The sequence below is a fragment of the Trichechus manatus genome, unplaced genomic scaffold, assembly GCF_000243295.1.
Source record: "Trichechus manatus latirostris isolate Lorelei unplaced genomic scaffold, TriManLat1.0 scaffold00039, whole genome shotgun sequence".
NCBI classification, from domain to species: Eukaryota; Metazoa; Chordata; class Mammalia; order Sirenia; family Trichechidae; genus Trichechus; species Trichechus manatus.
In genome coordinates, this window is record NW_004443975.1 from 18,519,561 (window position 1) to 18,538,067 (window position 18,507).

General features: G+C 36.4%; 1 protein-coding gene across 1 annotated transcript in view; it reads right to left on the reverse strand.

Moving 5' to 3' along the window:
* Positions 1-18,507, reverse strand: part of SPATA17 (spermatogenesis associated 17) — a 150,394-nt gene that overhangs the window by 103,670 nt on the left and 28,217 nt on the right. The window contains exons 3-4 of the mRNA XM_004375931.3: positions 11,746-11,949; positions 5,713-5,861 (exon numbers count right to left, since the gene is read on the reverse strand). Coding sequence (XP_004375988.2) covers positions 5,713-5,861; positions 11,746-11,949 — 353 coding nt within the window. The remainder of the gene's footprint in view (positions 1-5,712; positions 5,862-11,745; positions 11,950-18,507) is intronic.

The following is an 18,507-nucleotide window of genomic DNA, read 5'->3' on the forward strand; positions in this document are numbered from 1 at the left end:
CTTCACCAAAGAAGATATTCAGGTGGCTACCAGATACATGAGGAAATGCTCAAGATCATTAGCCGTTAGAGAAATGCAAATCAAAACTACAATGAGATACCCCATTGTATCTCACCCCAACAAGGCTAGCATTAATCAAAAAAACACAAAATAATAAATGTTGGAGAGATTGTGGAGAGACTGGAACACTTACACACTGCTGTTGGGAATGTAAAATGGTACAATCACTTTGGAAATCGATTTGGTGCTTTCTTAAAAAGCTAGAAATAGAAGCACCATATGATCCAGCAATCCCACTCCTTGGAATACACCCTAGAGAAATAAGAAATAAGAGCCGTCGCATGAATAGACATATGCACATCCATGTTCACTGCAGCACTGTTCACAATAACAAAAAGATGGAAACAACTGAGGTGCCCATAAATAGATGAATGGATAAACAAATTATGGTATATTCACACAATGGAATACTACAATAAAGAACAACAATGAAGCCGTGAAACATCTTATAACATGGAGGAAGCTGGAGGGCATTATGCTGAGTGAATTTAGTCAGTCACAGAAGGACAAATATTGTATAAGATCACTATTATGAGAACTCAAGAAAAGGTTTAAACACAGAAGCAAACATTCTTTGATGGTTACTAGGGTAGGGAGGGAGGGTGAGGGTTATTTACTAACTAGATAGTAGATAATAATTTCTTAGCTGAAGGGAAGGACAGCACTCACTACAGGAGAATTCAGCACAACTGGACTAAACCAAAAGCTAAGAAGTTTCCGGAATATAACCAAACACTTTGAGGGACAGAGTAGTAGGGGCGGGGGTCTGAGGACCATAGTTTCAGGGGACATCTAGGTCAACTGCCATAACGAAGTTTAAGAAAATGTTCTGCATCCCACTTTGGTAAGTGGCGTCTGGGATCTTAAAAGCTAGCAAGCGGCCATCTAAGATGCATCAACTGGTGCCAACCCACCTGGAGTAAAGGAGAATGAAGACCACCAAAGATACAAGGAAAATACTAGCCCAAGAGACAGAAAGGGCCACATAAACCAGAGACTCCATCAGCCTGAGACCAGAAGAACTAGACGGTGCCCAGCTACCACCAATGACTTCCCTGGCAGGGAATACAACAGAGAGTCCCTGACGGAGCAGGAGACAAGTGGGGTGCAGAACTCAAATTCTAGTAGAAAGACCAGACTTCATTGTCTGACTGAGACTGGAGGGACCCCGGAAGACATGGTCCTCGGACTGTTAGCCCAGAACTGAAACAATGCACGAAGTCAACTCTTCAGACATAGATTACAGTGAACTATAGACACAAAATGATACTCATGAAGAGAGTGCTTCTTAACTCAAGTAGATATAAGAGACTAACGGGCAGTTTCTGTCTGGAGGTGAGATGGGAAGGCAGAGAGGGTTAGGAGCTCGTTAAATGGACCCGGGAAATCAGTGGTGGAAAGGAGAAGTGTGCTGTCACATTATAGGCCCAGCAACTAGGGTCACATAACAATGTGTATATAAATTTTTGTATGAGAAACTAACTTTAACTGTAAACTTCGACTTAAAGTACAATTAAAAAATTTTTAAAAAATTAAATGGCAAAAAAAAAAAGGAGTATGTAAGTTCCATGAGAGCGGGCACTTTGTCTATTTTATTCGCTGCTATATCTCTAGTGGGAGCCCTGATGGCAGAATGGTTAAGAGTTCGGCTGCTAACCAAGAAAAGTTCGGCAGTTCGAATCCAACAATTTCCAATCCACCCCTTGGAAACCCTATGGGGCAGCTCTCCTCTGTCCTATAGGGTCGCTGCCAGTCGGAATCAACTCAGTGACAATGGGGTTTTTTATATCTCTAGTGCCTAAAACTATTTCTGACATGCAAACATTGTTAAATCAATAAATACTCCTTTTTTATTTCTCGCAATATCTGGATGAGAGCTCGCCACATAAGGAAAAAAACAAAAATCAAACCCATTGTTGTTGAGTTGATTCCAACTCATAGCGACCCTATAGGACAGAGTAGAACCGCCCCATAGGGTTTCCAAGGAGCGGCTGGTGGATTCGAACTGCCGACCTTTTGATTAGCAGCCGAGCTCTTAACTACTGAGCCACCAGGGCTTCCCACATAGGAAGTACTTGACAATTGTTTATTAATTGCTTATTTAATTTCCTGGATTCCTAAATACAGACATGTGAATAAGGACTACAAAAAGACATGACAAAAGGGCATGAGTCTCTTTAAGAACAAAAACAAATGTATCTTTTAAAATGACTTCCAAAAAAACCTCTGTAATCCACAATCTCTGTATAAATTATCATTCTCCTACTGCCTATGCCCATTTTAAATATCTAGACAACAGCTCTAACCCATCAGCCTGTGATTACTGAGATGCATTTTGTCATCTCTCATAGCTACCTAGGAATATATTCCCAAACCCGAATTTGTCTGTCAGAAGCATAACGAGGAATCTTCTATGAGGTTAGAACACCGCGTGGCATACAGAAGAGCTGTGCTCGTGGTCCTTCTTAACACTAGTTCCACCGCCTGGCGGATGAAATCCAGTCCACCTCTGGAGTCTGTGATTTCCTGCCCCTCGTTTGATGTCTTAAATGCAGAATTATTATCTGTAGCAAACACAGAGCCTGTTAATAGTTACCTTTTATTAAGAACCTAAATACAACCAGAATGCTCCTTAGAAGCAACAATGACGAGACTTTGCCTTGCTCACTTTGGACACGTCATCAGGAAAGAGCAAGCACTAGAAAAGGACACCATGTTTGTTAAAATAAAGAGTCAGGTAGGTGGAGAGCCACAGCAGCCACAACAATGGACTCAAACACCAGTGATCATGAAGATAGCGCAGAGGACCTGGCACAACAATGGACTCAAACACCAGTGATCATGAAGATAGCGCAGAGGACCTGGCAACGTTTTGTTCTGCCATCCATAAGATCACCAGGAATCAGAGCTGACTGGCAGCAACTAACAGCAATGAAGCCATACTCATTATTTCACTCAATCCACATCACTACCTTTTAAAATAACATTTCTATCCCTCTTACAGTCAGGGAACTAGAAGCTCAGGAAGGTTAAGTAACTTCCCCAAGATCACACTGCTGGTGTGCAATAGAGCCATGATCTGAGCACACAGAGATGGAGTCCCAAAGCCCATACTCCTACTACTATAACACAACGCGTTTTTCATAATGACACCAAAACAAAATAGCTAAGTGTATCCAAATACTCTAATATAACGTCACCCTTTGAGCCCTACAGATTAAAAGCAAAAGGCTTCTTTCCTAGGATTAGTGTTCCTGCTTAAGGCCTTTGGATGGCAAACATACTGCCTTCAGTTCCTTACAGGTAATATTGGGAATGTTGCAGAAGGAACACTGTACATTAAAAAATTATCCATCTCTGTGGGAAGAGAATATCTTTTTCCTAATTTCTATCACAGAAGGGGGAATGGCGAGACTTTGTCTCACGTACTTTGGACATGTTATCAGGCGGGATCAGTCCCTGGAGAAGGACATCATGCTTGGTAGAGTAGAGGGTCAGTGAAAAAGAGGAAGACCCTCAACAAGATGGATTGTCAACAATGGGCTCAAGCATAATGATGATTGTGAGGATGGCAGAGGACCAGGGAGTGTTTGGTTCTGTGTGCATAGGGTCACTTTGAGTCGGAACCGACTCAACGGCATCCAACAACAACAAAACGTAAATTGCTAACACTTCTTTTGCTATACATGATAAGGTTAACATGTTACCCATCATTCTCAAACCAAAATGGTTTCAGAAGAAGCTACAAAATATCAGTGTTTCGATTCTCGGAATAATGAAACTATCCTTAACTTTGTTGCCAAGATCAATTGCTTAGCCTAGTTGCAAAAAATTTGATAACCTCAAATCTATAAATCATTTCTTCAGCATTCACAACTTGACTTGTTCCTGATTGGCTGATAAACCTAAGAGCACTTTTCAATTTCTGAAAGCTTCAGGGTAATGCATCATCAGCAACACCACAGAAGTTGAAGATATTTATAAGTGTTCCACAGAAACTCTAAGTTGAGCACCTTTCTTTGGGGATAACATTGATATCTGATCTTTCTAGGCTTATGAAGGAAAATACTAATAAAGGATACTTCAGTATTTTTCATATATAATGATTTCTGTAGAAATATCAATGTGGTCAATTTCTTTGAGAAGTTAGTCTTGTTATTTCATAAACCTTTGCATCACTGAAAATAGGAAAATAATTCTGAGTAACGTAACTCCTTAGACATTCATCACTGAATTGCATGTTTTGCTTGACTAAGTCTGAGCAGCATTAATCTTCTGTAATCTCTTTAGTAAGAAGAATCCACCTGCCCAAAACTAATTGGAAAAAAATGTTTCTTGTTTTCTTATTCTTCTTATGTTGAATTTACTCAGTGGATTATTAAAAGAATCTGTTGAACACTCTAAAGATAATTACTTCAAGTAATTGCTACAAAATAAAAATCTTTATAAAAATTACTCAAGATGCTTATCAATTTTATCTTTGATAGGAATTTATGTGAAAATTTTTTCAAGAGTCTTTTCAGAAATGTATGATTATTTTCATATACTTTGTACTATACCAAATAAAGAATATTATATAACCCTTCTAACTGATAAAATGATTCAAAATTCACTGTGGTAGATGACAGGTAATTCTAGTTTTTGTATATAATAAGATACACTTTGTAACGTATTTTGTAATTATTATTATTGTTAATTTATATAATGATATAAATATATCATTTACATAATACAATAGCTATTATAGAGATCATTATTATATAACATAATTTGACAGTACATACTATGTAAATAACAATAATAATTGTATATTACATGTTGTCATTATAAAACGATTTATACTTTATATTATATTAAATCATTTTATTATAATTATAACTAATGTTATAATTATTGTATCTTACTATTATATAGTATGTTAGTAATACTAAATAATTATTATGAGATACATTAAAAGTAATTATAAACTACCTCATAGGAGAATAATAACAAACATGAAGCCATTCTAGATTTTAAATGGTCTATTTATAAATCACATGTAACTCTATTGAGGACAGTGCCTGAAGAGAGAGGAAGTGCCTTAGGGAAAGACACGAATTGAGCCCCAAATCAGTAATGCTAATAATATAATTTAAAGTTGCAATGCTATTAGATAATCCTTCATCTTCCTCAATCATCTTTCTCAGTCATAAAGAAACCAACCTCTTTCATTGCTCCTGATTTCTAGAAACTACCATGTTTTTTGGTATATCATGTTATATCAGTATATTCAAATGAAATCTAGTCCATGTTAAGAAAAATGTTTTTGTTTTCTAAGATCTTGTTTCAGAAGCCTCATAAATATGTATGCTTTCCCTAAATAATCAAGGAAATTATCTTTTCAAATGCATGAACAGTGGCCACTTATCCCCTTTAAAATGCCATCCATTCTTATTTTTCTCAGTTGAGTAGTATATTAATTATTTTAGTTCACCATCAATATTGACCTTATCTAAAGCATTTGCATGTTAAAAGATGGTTGCTTCTGAATAGATCAAGGGTCACTTTGCCTTTTATCACAAATAAAAGATTCTTTTCATTAGGCAATAGAAAGGACGAACAAACATAAGGTGTCAAACATCCTACAGATATCATTTTTACCCAAGAACTCACATATTATCGTTTATGTTGCGCGCCCATTCCTCTCTTCTGAACGCCTCCCTGGCGTCCTTTGACTCACTGATTGGTTCTGCCACCCGCAGGGTTGGTTCCAAAGGCTTGTAGCGTTGCTGCAGTACTTCAGCGATGTCACGAAAGGGCCCCTGAAAAGCACGGGATAAGGTAAACATTTTATTACGCAGCATTTGTGACACGTTATTGATGACCAAGCGTGGTGAATATCTACAAAGTATGGTAAGTTCACTAAATTAATTTTGAAAAGCAATTTGTTCTTCTCTGAGTTTGGAAGAATATGACAGAAGAATGTCACGTATTTTCAAGAAAGTTTCTCTCAAGTAAAAGTGATTACATTCAATGGGTTTTAAAGCAAACAAAATTTTCCCCAATTATATTAAAAGAATATTGGTGCTATGACTGGGAAACTTGTAGCTATATGTTGCTTTGTATTCTAATTTAAGGAAGCACACTTCTTCTAATACAATTTTAAAAAGCCTCTCCTTTTTTAAGTAAGTAAAACTATTAAAAGAAAATTCTGAGCATAGCTTCCAAAAAGCCCCCCTATAAATAGGAATAAGGGAGCAAGTATTTTTTTAATGAAATTAAAGCTTTTAGGTGAATGGCAAACCACATAGTTTAATTGGTGGCCCCTAAAATCTAGAAGGGTCATGTTTTTAATTAAGTGTTCTTTATTTAAAATTCTAAACTCCATTGTCTAATAACTCTGATATTGAATAGTAACAACTTAATGGCATAAATACATAGCAGAGGAAATTCCATAGCTGTACTGTGTCATAACTTAACAGCATATCCTACTTTTAAGTTATTACTTACTGATGCTGGTTATTAGAATCCACCACGTTGTGGATTTAGTTGCATTACCCAAGAATATGTGTCAACTTGTCTAGGCTATGATTCCCAGTATTGTGTGGTTGTCCTCTATTTTGTGATCTGATTATCCTCCATTTTGTGATGCGTTGTAAATCCTAGCCTCTTTGCCTGTGGTTATGGTCCCGTTTGGGAGTGAGCTGCCCATTGTGTTAATGAGGCAGGATTAGGTCATGTTAATCAAGATTACGGTGGGATGCAACACCTTTACTCAGGCCACTGTAAGGGGATCTTCCCTGCAGTGTGGTCTACATCACATTTTATCTTATAAGAGATACAGGAGAGAGAAGGGAGCATAAAGGGAGGGGCCTACTTCCACTAAGAAAAAAAAGCTGGGAGTGGAGCACATCCTTTGGACCTGAGGTCCCTGTGCTGAGAACCTCCAAGACCCATAGAAAGATTGATGCCAAGACATACGCAGATTTCCAAGGAAAGCTGGGCCAACAAATGTTGAAAGGAGACAAGGACTTTCCCCCAGATCTGATAGAGAAAGCCTTCCCCCAGAGCTGGTGCTCTGAAATTGGACTTCTATAGCCTCCTAAACCGTGAGAGCATGAATTTCTGTTTGTTAAAGCCATCAACTTGTGGTATTTCTGTTACAGCAGCACTAGATGACTAAGACACACTGGTTGTATAATTAGCATCACTCTAAGCACAACACAAACCAGGGGCTGCTCGAGATTTTCCTGTGCCATTAATTATATATTGTTTTCTTTCTTTCACCATTATTGCTGTGCTAGGAGAGGAGTGATACATCTCTGATCATATTCCTTATTCTTAAAGATCTCTTTTTTAAACAGGTTATCACTAACAAGACACAGCTGGAGTTGCTGCAAGCACTGAGTGAAGACTGTGGGGCTAATAAAAAGAAATGATTCACGCCTCATTTATGTGCACTTATGTTTTACATTAATAGAAACCAATAATAGGAACCAGTTACCATAAAAGTCATGGACCGTAAATAACACAAATGACAAATAAGTATCATCTAGTACTTTTCACAGCTGGACAGGAGGATTGCTATATTTGAAAGTAGTTAATGGATTTTTATTGAAAGTTTTCTTTTTAAAGATACAGTAACATGATTCAAATTCTGCTATTACAAATATTAAGAAATCAAATAGTGACTTTTCTTATTCTTTTACTTGGACAAATTCTATGGTTTAAAATACTGAAATTTGGTTGTGTAACTAAGGTTGAATTACTTCTTTCAATCTGTTTCCTCAAATGTAAAATGAGCATAGTAATTATTTCAGAAAACTGCTCTCAAGATATGTAAAATAATGTGATGTTATATTTAGAACATAGTAAACACCTAAAAATGGTAGCCATTGCTTTATTATTATTTTCATTATTATTACTATTTTCAATAAGGGCTTGTAAAAGGTCTTGAACAATAACAGTATACAAGAAATAAGTGAATGGCCTTTGGAGGGGCCAGCTTTCACATGGAGTAATGGTCTACCTGGTGGCCAGACTCAGCCTCGTAACCTCCGTTGCTATACCAACATAACACATATCCCGTTTGCGGAATCACTCCACTTCTTGTTCTGGAACTTCCTAGTTTCAGTAAGACTAGGAAATGAAACAGAAGGAGCCCTACTTAAGCAGCAGTTTAGAATGAAAATAGGCTGTCATCCTTTTGGGTTCACTATAATTTTTGTGACCCCAACTCTTCTACAATTATGCCTCTCTTCCTATGCCTTTCAATGCGTGGTCCATGCATTTATATCTTAGACAACTAGTGTCTTGCCTTTGATCTAAATGGTCCATCTCCCTGGATAGCAAACTTGATACCTGCTATCAAGCTGCTATTATGTCAAAGTTTGTGTTGATTTGTACTTCTACTGCTAGCCTGCCTTTTAGATCTCAGTTTATCACTTATCCCAAGCATACCTGGGGTAATATGGGATCACAGGGACAAAACTTCTCATCTGCTCAGTATATTCATTTCTAAATATTAACCCATAGAATGCCTAGACTACCAGGACTTGGCCTGAACCTACAGGTCTTCGTCACTTAGCTACGGTTTTCCAATGTTTGGCTTTCCTTGCCTCCACTCAAGCCCTAGTTATAAGAGTCAAATATATTTATGTTTTGCTATATTTTTAATAAACCATATTACTTTATAGTCATCTTGTATTTTTTAAACTTTTCTCAAATGTTAATAATGAAGTTATTTGGTTTTTAACTTGCTACAAATATACATTTAAGAAATTCACTGGCAAGTATAGACTCACTGGTTAAAGTACAAAATTATCATTTAAATCATAGAGTATCTAATTTCAAATATCCCCAATGATGGATATGCCTTTACTATTATTAATTAACATACAAGAATGTGGTTAAAAGAAAACCATGACATAAAATAATCCCATTCTGTAAAAAAGGATAAAAAGGAAGGAGGGAGGGAAGGAACAAAGGAAGGAAGGAAGGAGGTAAGAAGAAAAGAGAAAAAAGTGGAAAGAAAATATGGAAGAAGGAAGAATGGGCAGGAAAGAAGAAAAAGAGAAAGAAGGAAAGAAATGTAGAAGAACATGGGAAAGGGAGAGGAGGTGGACCATGGGACAGGGAAGGAAGGAAGAAGGGAAAGAAGAAAAAAAAGAGAAGAGAAGAGGAAAAAGACAAAAAAGGAAAAGAAAAAGATACTAGCAGAGACCATTAATTTGTGGTATTTTAGATAAAGGTAATTCATGAGTATATATGTATACACACACACACACACAAACAAACATATAAGATCTTCCATAGACATATAAATATTCAATAAATAAACATTTTCTATATACACACACAGTCATATATCTTCTATACATAAATATATACCTTCCGTATGTTTTCATATATATATATATATATCTTCCGTAACCAAACCACTGCCATTGAGTCATTCTGACTCATAGCAACCCCATAGAACTGCCACATCTTTCTCCTGCAGAGCCGCTGATTTCGAACCACTGGCTTTTCAGTTAGCAGTCAATCGCTTTAACCGCTGCATCACCATATATGTCCTCCATATGGATATATACATACCATTTACACTTGCATATTTTTCATATACATATACTTGATCTATATACATCTTCTATGTACCTATATATGCATTCCATATATACTAAATACATATACACGTATATACATATATATAAAGAGAATGGATGGAAGAAATAAAAATGGTTGTATTGAGAGAAGCGTAGTCATAGAGATGAAGCGTGGAGGCAAACAAGTATAAAAAGCCGTATCATAAAAACAAAGCAGTAAAGTTAATGTTAAATATCAATATTATAAAACCCTCGTAAAATAATTTTTAATGGGGAATGTTGGGAATATTGTATAGTGTGATAGTTCAGACAACCTTCGTGGTGTTTCCAGGCTCAGAAGTATTTATATATCCTGATCTTATTCACACCATATAATTTTCACATTTCCTCAGAAGTTGCATGCAAAATTACTATATGAATTCCATGTAGCACCAATAGCTATCTTAATGAATACAGCATGAAATGTAGGTTATTAAACATTCATATACACAACGTTGTATCTAAGGAGCCCTGGTGGCACAGTGGTTAAGTGCTCAGCTGCTAACTGAAAGGTTGGTGATTCAAACCCACCAGTCACTCCACAGGAGAAAGATGTGGCAGTCTGCTTCTGTAAAGGATACAGCCTTGGAAACCCTATGAGGCAGTTCTGCTCTGTCCTATCGAGTCACTATGAGTTGGAATTGACTTGACTACAACATTTTGTTTTTTTTTAATGTTATATTTGATGCCCCATCGATCATTGCACGTGCAATGCACATGCAGCGGAGATCCTAGAGTTATTATCTTCTTTATACAATAACTATTTAATTGAATTGCACACGCTGATGATGTTACATAAAATCATTACTTGCACTAATATAAATAGTAATGTGCATAATATAAAATGATAAAAATTCAATTATTCATAATATAAAATTTATTTTATATTTGTCTTTGAAACTATTTAAAATGTATTTATTAGACTATTGGCACAACTCATATTTTAAAAAGAATAATGCAACCATATTCTAAAAATAGATGCCAAAATGAAACGAAACTTTTTCTGCTGTCTACTATGTCTCATTTGTCCCCTTGCTCGACTCTATGCTGCTTGTTCCACATATACAAAAGCAGGAAGAATTATTGGCTTCTATGTCTTATTTGGATAGACTAGTTTAAAGGTAATTAAAAACACTGACATAGTTTTTTTTTTTTTTTAGGAAATGAATCAGGGATGAGGAAAAAGAGAAAGTAATTCAGGGGAAAAATTGACTTCATAGATTTTCAATCAATTCTTATAGTTCCTTCTATAATAAAGTATAAACCTTCAGTTAATAGTATTGACCATAAGTTAGTTGTTTTGAAAGAGCAAAAGAAAAAAACACACATAAATAAAGCTGATTAAGGGCCCAGTTATCGAAAGTGGAAACACAACATATCACAAATAATTTCAGTAAAGCAGGAAAATATTTTACGGCATAGAATGAAGGGTTGTCTTACTGCAACGGTGATTAAATGGCTGGGGGTGGGAAAGGCAGCTCATGAAGCTACCAGTGCAAATGGTTAACGCACTTGGCTGCTAACCAAAAGGTTGGAGGCCCAAGCCCACCCAGAGGTGCCTCAGAAGAAAGGTCTGCCAATTTACTTCTAAAAAATCCGCCACGGAAAACCCTGCGGAGCACAGTTCTACTCTGACACACATGGGGTCGCCATGAGTAGAAATCTACTTGATGGCAACTGCTTTTTTAAAAAGATATAAAACTATGGATCATTAGTTGAGAGGTTAAGTTAAACAAATTTGAAAGAAATACATAAAGATTCTTCCAGCAACAATAGGTTATAACAAGTACTGCTATAACAATATTTTTACATTAAAAAGTCTAGATTCTAGCCAATAATCCATGTTTCAACTCCATATTCAACACACCAAAGTTCAGTGCTAATGAAGCATTTGAATACTTTTTTGGCATGTATCTTAAAAGCTTCTTACACTTATTGTCTAAAATTAGAGTCTGTAAAAATAATTTTTTGTTGCAGAGACAAAACAAAATGATTAACTTAAAAGAAAAAAACAGCAAGAACACAATCATTGCCAGAATTCTGATACAGTACTAATTAGTACCTGACATTGCTTCCTATTAATGGGTGGCAGAATTTCAGACCGAGGGAAAGAACGGGAGCTCGTACAAGCTAACCAATCACCAAGGTTTATGCAGCACTTCTGCGTAACTTCCGCTCTTCGGTGGGTCAAAGGCTTTGCCTTCCGTAACCGCAATTCCCACGGGTCAGGCTCTTTTCTGAATGGCGAATTGTATATACCTGGAATCTAAAAAAAAAGAAGGCAATTCTGATTTTCATCTCGAATTTTCATATGAAATAAAAGAAAGTTGGACCATGACATTTTTCATATGTTTAAGGAATATTTTAAACTACAAATGTGGTTCTTAACCAGGGGTGGACTTCATATTCATTAAGGAGATTTTATCAAATATTCACACTTTGACTCCACTCCAGAGCAACAACTTCAGGATCTGAACATGTTACGAACTACTGAGCTATAGTTTCTGCCACAGGTGGCCTGTTTTATATAATTGTATTTAAGAAAAAAATAACAGAAGGAACTTAATCTATCCATTTTGTACTTTAGCCATATATTATGCATATTTAACAGAATCGGTAAGTCGTATACCCTCTCAACAAACTCAAATACATAACCAGTTTTGGGTACAAACTTGACTGTTTGAATGATTATTCATTACACATCCTAATGGCAGTAATTTTAAGTTCTGTGCTTTAAAATTATAATCCAAATGGTATCATATATATACTGTATTATGTATTATTCAAAATATCGTACTAAATTTAACGAGCTGTAGTCATGTAGCTAGCTGTTATACTTCTGTAGTCCCACATTACCCTTCCTGTGCTATCATTGACCTTGAAACACACTGCATCAAAGTAGAGTCAAGACGTACATAGTACAGTCCCTGCCACACAATAGAGCTTCAATGGATTTATACATGATGAATGTTAAATTCAAGTTTATCAGTTGTCCATTTTCTGAAAATACAATGGAAAGTACACCAACTGCATAGAACTGAATTTTGATACGTTGTTCATATACACAGATACATATTCTGGAGGCAAATGTTACATTTTAAATGATAGCATGACTTGTTTAGTTGCTCTGTAGACACTCTGGACTAATGTAAAGAATGTACTCATCAAACCTATCTGCTCTTCCTAAAACTGTGCTGTTTATCTTACGCCACCATCTTATCCATAAACATTCCTGGTTGCTTCATTTATCTCAAGGAATTGGAAGTTCTGAAGTATTCCAATTAACTAGGATAGTTATCTTTGAAAAACTATTCTAGAAAAGTTTATATTTTCAGCCTAACACTTAGATAAGTGTTATCTCTATCTTAGAGCCTACCCAGGCTGGATTTGGTCTCCTAACCCTACTTCTTCCTCACTAGCCTGGGGATATGTCTATCACAGCACTTTTCACACTGTGGCATAGTTATCTTTGCGTGTGCCAGTCTTACCCAAGCAAGTAGCTGAAGAACTGGGGACTCTTTTATGTATTTTGCATCCAAGGCCTAGCAGAGTGCCTGGCACATAGAAGACACTCAATAAATGAATGGGAAATGCTAATCTAGAATAACAATGTACAGTTCAGAAAGGCCCTTGAAAATCTCCATTTTACTCTTCAAAAGTCACATACATATCTTAATAAAAAGTTTGAGATTTATTTCAAAATCTTATTGACGGCTTTCAAAGAACTTTATAGATTACCGTATTTTTATGCAAATAATGCGTGCCTTCTACATTTGTTTGACAACCGTGTCCTATCCCCGCGAGGTATTTTCGTAAGCACCACTATGCCAATCTTTTTTTTTTTTACATGTTGCTGTAAGAAAAATTAGCATAGCATGCTTAAGAAAATACCTCTTGGGGGGAGGGCACAGTTGGCAAACACACATAGAAGTCATGTGTTATTTGCATAAAAATACCGTATACTCTTTTTATCTTCCTTAACATATCAGTTTCAATTTGCTTTCAAAAACATTGTGATCTTCTAGAACTAAATTGTTACCGACCCAGCTGAGCCACCTCCAACTCAACATTTCCTATTTTGTAATTAGGAAATGAATTTTAAGAGATATAAGTAAGTTAATGTAAACACGTTTACATATTTTTTAAATACGTTTGAACTGGCTCTTCTTTGAGATTTCTTCTTCCTGTTTAATTGATACAAGAAAAAAATCACTGTACTGAAAACTTGAAGACAGTTGTAAAAGCCATTTTTAATATTATGTTAGCATTCTCTCACTATAACTCTAAACATAGAACAGGATGGATATACAGACAGACAATATAACTGAATATTAGAAAGAGAATATATATATATACTCACAATAGCTTTCAGAAGATAGTGATTTTTAAGTGGATGGTAATTTTTAAGATGATTTTGAATGTGATTTCTTAAGAGAAGCATGTATCAATTGTAATAAGTCAGAACAATAAATGTTATATTAAAAAAGGCAATTCTGTCATAAAATACAACTACATCTACATAGTCTAAGAAAGAAATATAAGATAATACCGATACGATAGCGATGATTTAATTAAGCTGATGTCTATGTTTATTACTAAAATTTCTACAACCTTAGAGATTAAAATGGTGAAATATATACAACTTAACTAGATTATAATTCATCACCTAAAAATATCTATCTACCTGAATAACTGCTACCAGCTATTAGCTTGACTCCATCAGGAATCTTCTTTGATCTCTTTCATATTTGCATGCACGTGTATACATAGGCTAGATGGGAAATGCAAATACATCAGTAGACATGATAGCTTTCTTAAATTATATTTTGCAACCTATATGGAGACCTCCTCATGTGTATTCTCTTTGCAATTTAAATCAAATATGGATAGAAAATATACTTTAATTGAATTTAAAATGTACCATTCAAAATCTTCAAGGTGTCAGCATTTTAGAAATTAATATATTTGATAACTTACGTCAATGAAAACAGTCCAGCTCTCCCTCAATCCCTACAGCAAGAACATACCGTATTTATTTATATTGATCCAGTACTCATTTAATTATTATTGAAGTAAATAAAATAATCTTAACTTACTATTGTCGTGATTGCCATATTTCATAATATGTAAACCACCTAAGAATAATGGTTTGTTGTTGATTTTTAAAAACACTAGTATGTGCCACAAAGGACAAAGGTAACCCTAAGGGACTATGACATATTGTTCAGTTTTCACGTTTTTCACAACTTAGAAGGGCTACTGTCAGGCTAGCTTTCTGGGACTTCATTTTCAGCAATAATTTTCTAGAGTGACCAACACTATGGGGAAATCTGTGCTAAGTGTTTAAAAAAAAAAAAAACTACAACTGAGTTATTTGCAGTACTGTCATGCTAACATCCAACTCAATAAGACCCAAGAAATCTCCGGAGAGGACTCTGCTAATAGCTTCTTACTGACCTCCCTGCATCAGGGCCGGCTGCTGACTGGTGGCCCAGTGGTGAATACGGCAAATGAAGTGTGAAAGCACTGATTTTTTTTTAAAGGCTATGATTCTGACTCGTCAGAAAGGGGGGAAAAAGGCAATGAGTTCTATAATAGATATATATTTTTCTTGAATTCCCCCCTTCAGACGCTCCATCATGGGAACTTAAGCATGACCTAGAATATTAATTACGGCAGGTTGAGCAGCGAGCAGATGTACCATTTGTTACCCAGTCACCCTGAGCATCAGATTCATATTTTGAACCATTCCGTATTTCTAACAATCTATCAGCTGGCTTTTTTCTTCTCAGTTTTTATTCTTGTACTTAAGTATACTATGAAAAAGCACTTTAAAAATGCAATTGATTTGAAACAAATGGATATACTTGTTATATTTGGAGCGTTTACGGTTTTATATCAAGAAAGAATTTTTTTTATGGTCATTTTCCACTTACACGCTGACCTTTATTTGGTAATTGCCTGGGGGAAGCTATACTCTCATTTTTATTTCTTCTCTTTGTTAGTGAGGTTTACTCTTCACACACATTTCTGTAGAATATGAAGAATTTGAAACAAAATTGTGTGCACCTGTAATTCCCAAGTCACAATTACTGCTGTTTCAATTTCATAGTTCACCATCTGAGAAATAATATTTTCTCATGATTCCAAAGTAACTGCTTCGCACAGTAACAACGGCCTACTAAGTGTTCAGCGTAAGCGGGAGAACTCGAGTTTTGTTTTCGCAAATGACAATTACACAACAAACTGGAGGAAGTCACTCGTTGCCACAAAAAGGAACACAATTAAAAACTACTTTCTTGTCACTTGATTCAAAATCTGTGAAAACTGTAAGAAATAAATGCTTCTAAGTGGAGGGCTTTCTAAAATATACTTGGCTTCTAGGTTGTAATCGGAAAATGCTTTTAACAAAAAAGACAGTAAGCAAGTAGAGAAGAGCAGTAAAGATGTCTACTAACCAGAGAAGCGAAAGTGGGACAGAGGAGTGTGGGTGAGGTACTTGGAGGGTAGGGACTGCCGAAGCAACACTGACCAATGCACTTTGTCATAATTATCAGGACATACTAGTGCCAGGGGATTGATAAAAACCCCACGCAGCAAATAATTGCCCTGCTGTTAGGAGACAGTGTTAACACACTGTCACAGTCCAGCGTTTAGTAAGATATTCTGCGTTCAATTACTCTGGCCGAGAACTCAAAGGAAACATGGTCGTTTCTCAGCCACTGCAGTGACGCTTCCACATGCATTTCAGACAACAGTCACGTTAACCCTCAGATACAGCACCTCAGAAGGAACAAGAATTTCACGGAAACGGTAGGGAGTCACAAAGGATGTATTTGGTATAGAATTCATCTACAGAAAGCAAGGAATTTTTTTTTAACTATTACTACAAATGATTTTTCTCTTTCTTTTACTTCAGTTAAGAAATAGAATTTTTAAATGTTTTGAGTCAAGCAACTGAGTGGGGTAACGTTAAACGTAGACACCAGAAAGTCTAAAAAGTGGTTTTCAGGGGCCATTTGCAGCTCTTTCGGGATCTCCAGCCCCGAAGATCACCATCAAGGGGACCATCTGAGCCAACATCACCAGGTTGTTTGTAGGCGTATTGTGAGACCATTGTTACTCAATTCCTTAGCGGTGCGAAGAGGAAGATATTTCAAAAGAATAACAGCATTTAGCTTGCGTGTGTCTGGAGGAGAATTTGAGAGCTCCTCAGAGGTACACAGTGCAAGGGGCAAGTAGGTCTTTTGGAAAAGTCACTCTAGAGGATTCCCCAAAGAGGATTATAGAACTACTGTTCTGTAATGTCTTCATTCTAGAATACACTCAGTTTTCCGTCACCTATTTCACATATCAAAGTAAAGGTATACTTTGATTTTTTTCTTACATGATAGAAAAGAAATATTCAAAGCAATATTCCCTTTGGTGTAGCTGGCTTCTTTAGATTAACAAAAATGTTTATTTTTATAAATTATTTTGATAACATCATCATTATTATCATATATTAAAATATTCTCATGAAATGTTCCTTAAAATGAAGAAATTTAAATAAGATGCTAATGTCTATATACCAATTCAATTCTATAAATATTAAGCATCTCCTTACTTAGAAGCACTTTGCTAGATTTAAGGAGGGCAGAGTAGTAGAGACGGTAGGGGTTAAGGGGGTGGTTTTGTGACTAACTATAACATGAACCAGCCTGCAGTAAGTGTCCCGTAATAACTATTGTGAAAAAATAAATAAATAAGTATATGCCAAGGGCTGTGCTGAAGGTATACATCCATTAGAACGTTCTGTAGAGAAGGTATCTGAATTTGTTCTAAAGATGGTTAGTTAGAATGTTGGTAATAAAAAAAAGGCAGAAAACATTCCAAACCAAGGGAAGAGCAAAAATAAAGATATGGCAGTGGGAAAACACGGGGGTGCTGCTCAGGGAACATGAGCACGAGGAACATTCAGCACAAGGGTATAGACACAGATGAGCTTGTAAAGACAGACTGGGGCCAAATCTAGAAGGCTGCAAGTCTGAGCTTAATTCTGCATCAAATGGGACTCGCCGGATTTTCCCATTATCCTTTAGAAGATAAACTCAGGTAGAAGCCTGAAGCAGGCCACGCCACTGCCTGGCGCCTGCAGAAGCAGCCTCCACGGAGCTCTCCATACTACTCTGTAACGCCTGTGGGGCCGTATAATTTGGCCTGAGTGTCCGTCCTCTTTTACAAAAAAAGAAAAATTAAAGTCATCATCCCTCACATTCGTGTTTGGAACAGTCATTAGCAGAAGCCCAAATTTCTCTAAGCATTCCTTATCTCCTGAATTCTGAAGCCCACACTGCTGAAAAACCCTAGCTAACAAATCTGTTGCAAAAGACCTCTTTAAAGTGTTCAAAAGCAAAGCTGTCACTTTAAGGACTAAGGTGTGCCCAACCCAAACCATGGTATTTTCCACCACCAGATATGCATGTGAAAGCTGAACAATGAATAAGGAAGACCGAAGAAGAACTGATGCCTTTGAATTATGGTGTTGGCAAAGAATATTGAATATACAATGGGCTGCCAGAAGAACAAACATATCTGTCTTGGAAGAAGTACAGCCAGAATGCTCCTTAGAAGCAAGGATAGCGAGACTTGGTCTCACATACTTTCAACACGTGATTAGGAGGGATCAGTCCCTGGAGAAGGACGTCATGCTTGGTAAAGCAGAGGGTCAGCAAAAAAGAGGAAGACCCTTGACAAGATGGATTGACACAGTGGCTGCAACAATGGGCTCAAGAACAACAACTATTATGACGATGGCGCAGGACCGGTCAGTATTTCATTCTGT